Here is a 5,740-nt window from a genome sequence, read left to right on the forward strand (position 1 = left end):
GTGATCTTTCTTCACAGATCCTTTACCCTTCTCAAGACTATACAAACCCATTTGACCTTGTCAGAGCAACCTTCATCCCTTCTCACTTGAAATAACCTCCTACTTGGTCTTCCACGCTCGCTTCAAGACTCTCTAGCCAGGGCTTACAAACAGATGGACGAAGACATAGTTTTTTTTGGCCTGCATAGTGTTGGCCACCTCCAAAATTCAGGGGATGTCATAGAAAAATGAAGATTTCCCATGTCTCTTAAAAATGGGAAACCCGGAAACCCTGAGTCCTGTTCCCACATGGTCATAGAGTCATAGGGACCCTTTAAATAGGGTCCTTCGCTCTAGTTCTCTGAAATCTTCATCACTCCCAAGGTGCCCCTGACCTGAGACCAAGTGACACTTATGTATCTCATCACGACTGCAGTTTTTCTTACACCTGGATCTCTTCATTCATTTATATATCCTGCCTAGAACCTGTAGGCATGTGAGTTTTCCATACTCTTCTGCCTTACACCATCTTTCTAAAATTTGGACCCGATCATGCCACTTCTCATATTAAAATTTTTTAGTGCCCTCACTCCCCACCTCTTTATCGGTAGATGAAGCTACAACTTCTAGCTTGGCTGGGTTCTTTTCAATCTGCCTCTTTGTTCCCTATAACCCTTCCCTACATTTACCCCTACCCTTGCTCATGCCCGCTTCCCCCAAACTTGATACTCCAGCCATAATGAATTCTAGCTATAGCAATGATTCTCACCTCTGTGCATTTGCAGAGGGTGTTCCTACAGCCTGGAATGTCCTTCTTTCTCTCTCAACCTCCTCAATTTTGAAGAGTCAACCTTTTCAAGTGCCTTTTCCCACAAGAAGCCCCCTAACCCATTTCCCAAACTGAATACACACCACTATCGTAGCACTCTCATAATATACTACTCTTGTAATATAACCGTTGGCTGTCTCTTTCTCCTATACTATACACTATGAAATCTTGCTGGAATTAGAACATGTCAGTTCTGACTTTGAAACTCTATCGCTGGTGTAGGAAAGGGTCTGGGCATGGAAGTCAGGCAGCCCTGAATTGATATCTCAGCTTTACCACTTACTAAACTTGACAAGTTCCTTAATCCCTCTGTTTCTCAGTTTCCATATCTATAAATTGAGACTAATAATTCCCACTTTATGAGATTATTATGAGGATTAGAGATATTTTGTATAAAATGCCTAGCACAGTGGCTGGTACGTAGCAGGCACTCAATAACTGGCAGTTGCTATCACAAATAAATGAATCAGGACAAAATACAGCAGACTTAAAAGACAGCCCAAATAAAGTGTGCTTGGGGGCTTCCCTGGTGGCACAGTAGTTAAGAATCTTCCTGCCAATGCAAGGGCCACAGGTTCGAGCCCTAGTCCAGGAAGATCCCACATCCTGCGGAGCAACTAAGCCCGTGCACTACAACTACTGAGCCCGTGAGACACAACTACTGAGCCCATGTGCCACAACTCCTGAAGCTTGCGCGCCTATAGCCTGTGTTCTGCAGCAAGAGAAGGCGCTGCAATGAGAAGCCCGTGCACCGCAACAAAGAGTAGCCCCCGCTCGCCACAACTAGAGGAAGCCCATGCACAGCAACAAAGACCCAGTGCAGCCAAAAATAAATAAGTGCATTAAATAAATTAAAAAAATAAAGTGTGCTTGGGTGGACCAAAGTGAAAGCAGTGAAAAGAAGGAAAGGTTATATAGACACAGAGTATACACATAGTATCTAGGCAATTAAGACAGTGCAGAAGGTGCTTTTAGTTTGATTTTTTTCCCCTAAACACCTGACAGCTTTTTAAAAAATTGAGATATAACTGACATATAACATTATCTTAGTTTCAGATGTACAGCATAATGATAATGATTCGATATCAGTTTATATATTTGATATTTGTATGCAAAATTATCACCACAATAGGTCTAGCTAACATCCATCACCATGCATAGTTAAAAAAAAAACTTTTTTCTTGTCATGAGAACTTTTAAGATCTACTCTCTTAGCAACTTTCAAATATATAATACAGTATTATTAACTATAGTCACCATGCTATATATTACATACCCAGGACTTATTTTCTTGACAGCTTTTTAAAAAAAAAGATTTATTTATCATTTATTTATTTATTTTATTTATTTTTGGCTGCACAGGGTCTTAGTTGCAGCACGTGGGATCTTCGTTGAGGCCCACGGGCTCTTCTCTAGTTGTGGCACTCAGGATCCAGGGTCCATGGGCTCTGTAGTCTGCAGCACTAGGGCTCTTTAGCTGAGGTGCGCAAGCTCAGTAGTTGTGGCGCCTGGGCTTATTTGCTCTGCGGCATATGGGATCCTAGTTCCCTGACCAGGGATCGAACCTGCGCCCCCTGCATTGTAAGGAGGATTCTTTACCACTGGACCACCAGGGAAGTCCCATCTTGACAGCTTTTAATGGAAGACATTTAATTATCATCTGGCAGAGGTCTGCAAATGATAGGCAGCTTTGTATATAGAATAATGAATACGATATAAGATAATCTTAGCTAATTACTGCTTACTTGCAAATGTCATACAACTGACTTCCTGAAGGTGTATGTGAGGTTTTGTTTTGTTTTCGCATGTGTGAATGTTTGTGGGTGGGCAAGCATGTGTACAGACCTATACCATGGGAACCCTATAGACAGTGGCTCAGCGAATGGTCAACATGGCTGGATCCCCATGTAGCTGTACCAGTGTCCCATAGCATCCTGGTTATAGCTTGTATTTATGTCCAAACTGCAAGCTCCTTTCCATATAGTCTGGCTGTTGAGCCACATAGAGACCAGGGCTGGTCCCTTGGTGTAAGTTGTACTTTCAAAGCAGTCTATAACAGCAGTGTCCCAGAGAACTTTCTGTGATGATGGAAACATTCTATTCTGCATTGTCCAGTATAAGACCAATGGCTATGAAACATTTGGAATGTGGTTATGTGACTGAGGGATTGAATTTTTAATTTTATTTAATTTTAACTAATTTTAACTTAAATAGCTACCTGTGGCAACTGTATTGGTTAACGCTGGTAAATAATCTCCTATGTGTCATCTTTATGTGCTTTTCCAGATCATAGTCAACTGATGGATTCTGGATGATACTTTTGCATGGTACTTATATCTGGAGTTGGAAGACTTTCTTAATAGTCTAATATCACCTTCTAAATAAAGTAAAAAAATATTTGTTGAGCATCTGGTGCTTGGCAATATCGCTGGAGTTATGGAGAATATGAAGTCCCTACCTTTGTGTTGTTACTATCTAACAAGGAAATGGATAAGGAAAGATGGAGCATTAAAATAGAGAAATAGACTACACAGCCTTGGGCCTGGCTCCTCTGAACATGAGTATGAAATCCGTTTTTAACACAATCCTGCTTCACTAGATGGAAGCAATTGTACAGTACACTATAAATGTAGAGGGGAGGACTTGGACATGTAATTAAATCTATGGGCCATAAAAAATCTGTTCAGTAGTTCTAAGAGTTTAGTTTAGGATCACTGACGAAACTTGGTGGTGTTCACTGATGGTGTCCACAATAATAATAGCCAAGTGGAAAGCCGAGCTTGCAAAGAAATTTACTTGTTATTTATTTAGTTATTTTGCTGGTGTTATGCCAAGAAGACTCTGCTGAATAAACTTTATTATTACAGCCTCTGCTTGATTTTTTGATAACTCTCTCTTACAATCAAGAATCCTTTAGTTCAAGTCAGGGTTGCAGTATAGTTCACACATTTTTAGAGGATATTTTCATTTCGGAGCCCCCATCTTGTTCCCCAGTGCAGTGCCAGGCTCTCGGTGAATGTTTTGGGATTGTTTGTTTGTTTGTTTTTTGGCTGCACTGCACAGCTTGCAGGCTTGTGGGATCTTAGTTCCCTGACCAGGGATTGAACCCGGGCCCTTGGCAGTGAGAGCGTGGAGTCCTAACTACCGGACCGCCAGGGAATTCCCTCTTGGTGTTGATGGAAGACACGGCGCAGGTGCTGGAAAAGTCAAGTTCCTCTCCTTGCCCTCAAGGAACTTAGACTAACTTCGAGACAGATAATTATGTCGCAAGTAGAAGGTGAGAGTTTATGAGATAATAATCCCTTTAGTCTTTCATCTCATTCTTGGCTGTTAGGCTCAGGATGGTCTAAATATTTTCTTCACCTTTTCTTATTAGGTACTGTGATACTGGCCAGTCACCAGTAGCGTGTGACAGTGTGCACTTTCTATAAACTCCTCATTGCTCAACCTGCCTCGGTATAAGTTTTGGTAAGTGTTAATTAGTCTTAACCTGGTAAATATTTTAGTTATCAGAAAAGCCCTGATATCTTACTATTAACTACATTATTCTAGTTTTCCTGCAGCTTTCTAATGGGCACATCTTATTCTACAGAAGCTATATAATTTATGTGAAGACAGAGATTCATAACATCAAAGACGAGATGATTCAAACAGTAACCATTTACTTTATTTATTGCCACAGAAATAAAGTTTATTGGAAAACCCATCAAGAAATTATTTTTCCTCTATGAAAATACTCAATATAAGGAATGGGATCTAGGAAGCAACATGACTAACAAAATACGGTCTGGGGAATTCCCTGGAGGTCCAGTGGTTATGACTTTACCCTCTCACTGCTGAGGGCCTGGGTTCTATCCCTGGTCGGGAAACTAAAATCCCACAAGCTGTGCAGACAGAAAAAACAGACAAACAAACAAACAGTCTGAGGTCTTATAGATATCGATACTTTTGATAATAGATGACATTCACCTGCCCAAATGAACCAAATGGTTAGCCAAATAACCATTAAAATTTCTTGATTTTCTTTCCACTAAGATGAAAGGTGGGTTGTGCATATCTAGGCCATCTGGTCTACCTCAATGTCTGATAAACTACTGAGGCAAGTGAATGCTGAATAGATAGCTTCAGTGTTATCTCCAGGCGCTGAGCGAGGCAGTCATCCGTCAGCGGCAGCTTGGGGTGCAGCGCTCACAGCAGGGCTGAGTGGAGGGTGTGAGGCTGAGGGTCTCCAGGCCTAGGGTAGGCTGGGATGAGTTGAGCACGAAGCAGGCGGGCACACAGGGCCGAGGAATGCGGCACGGTGGGGGACAGCTGTCATAGCAGGTTGGCTCCGGTAACTAAACCGTGTGTGGGCAGATGCTGGGCAGGCAGACTCCACATCGGCAGCATTTTTCAGATGAGCAGGTGGTGGTGGCAGGGCCGGTGTGGACACTGCGGCAGTAACGGGAAGCACAGCAAGCCATGGCATTGGGACTCTGGTGTGCTTTTGGAGAAACCATTCACTTTAAACCTTTTAGCCTGTTGTGGTATCCAAGTCAAAAGTAAATGGGAGTATTTTGTACCATTTAAAATTCAAAAACTGTAATACACTAGTTCAAATTTCATGTCTACTACTTAATTATAAAATGCTTAGAGACTCTAATGCAAAGTTTTGAATGTAACAAGTAAAAACCTGAATATGAATACCCAATATTTCAAAGTTCAACAGTGCTCCTCCACTGACAGTCTGGAGTCAGCAAAGAGGAAACTCATAGAAGGTTCTCCCTGGAGAGGCTCTACAAATCTTCTAGTCTGCTCTGCTTCATTTATAAATGAGAAAACGAACATCCAGAGATGGTGCAATTTGCCAAAGGTCACACAGCTGGCTACAGTGACAGTGCCAGGCCTAGCAGTGAAGCCTGCACTCTCCTATCCAGACTTCATCTCACCATG

The 5,740-nt window shown here is 41.9% G+C and overlaps 1 protein-coding gene across 1 annotated transcript; it reads right to left on the reverse strand.

Moving 5' to 3' along the window:
* Nucleotides 1-4,971: 4,971 nt before the first annotated feature.
* Nucleotides 4,972-5,271, reverse strand: LOC114897816 (keratin-associated protein 3-3-like). The gene is given in 1 exon segment (XM_029226889.1): nt 4,972-5,271. A coding segment is annotated over 1 exon segment (300 nt).
* Between the last annotated feature and the right edge of the window lie 469 nt (nt 5,272-5,740).

Source organism: Monodon monoceros, unplaced genomic scaffold (genome assembly GCF_005190385.1).
Source record: "Monodon monoceros isolate NGI ecotype Baffin Bay Population unplaced genomic scaffold, NGI_Narwhal_1 Super_Scaffold_18, whole genome shotgun sequence".
NCBI lineage: Eukaryota > Metazoa > Chordata > Mammalia > Artiodactyla > Monodontidae > Monodon > Monodon monoceros.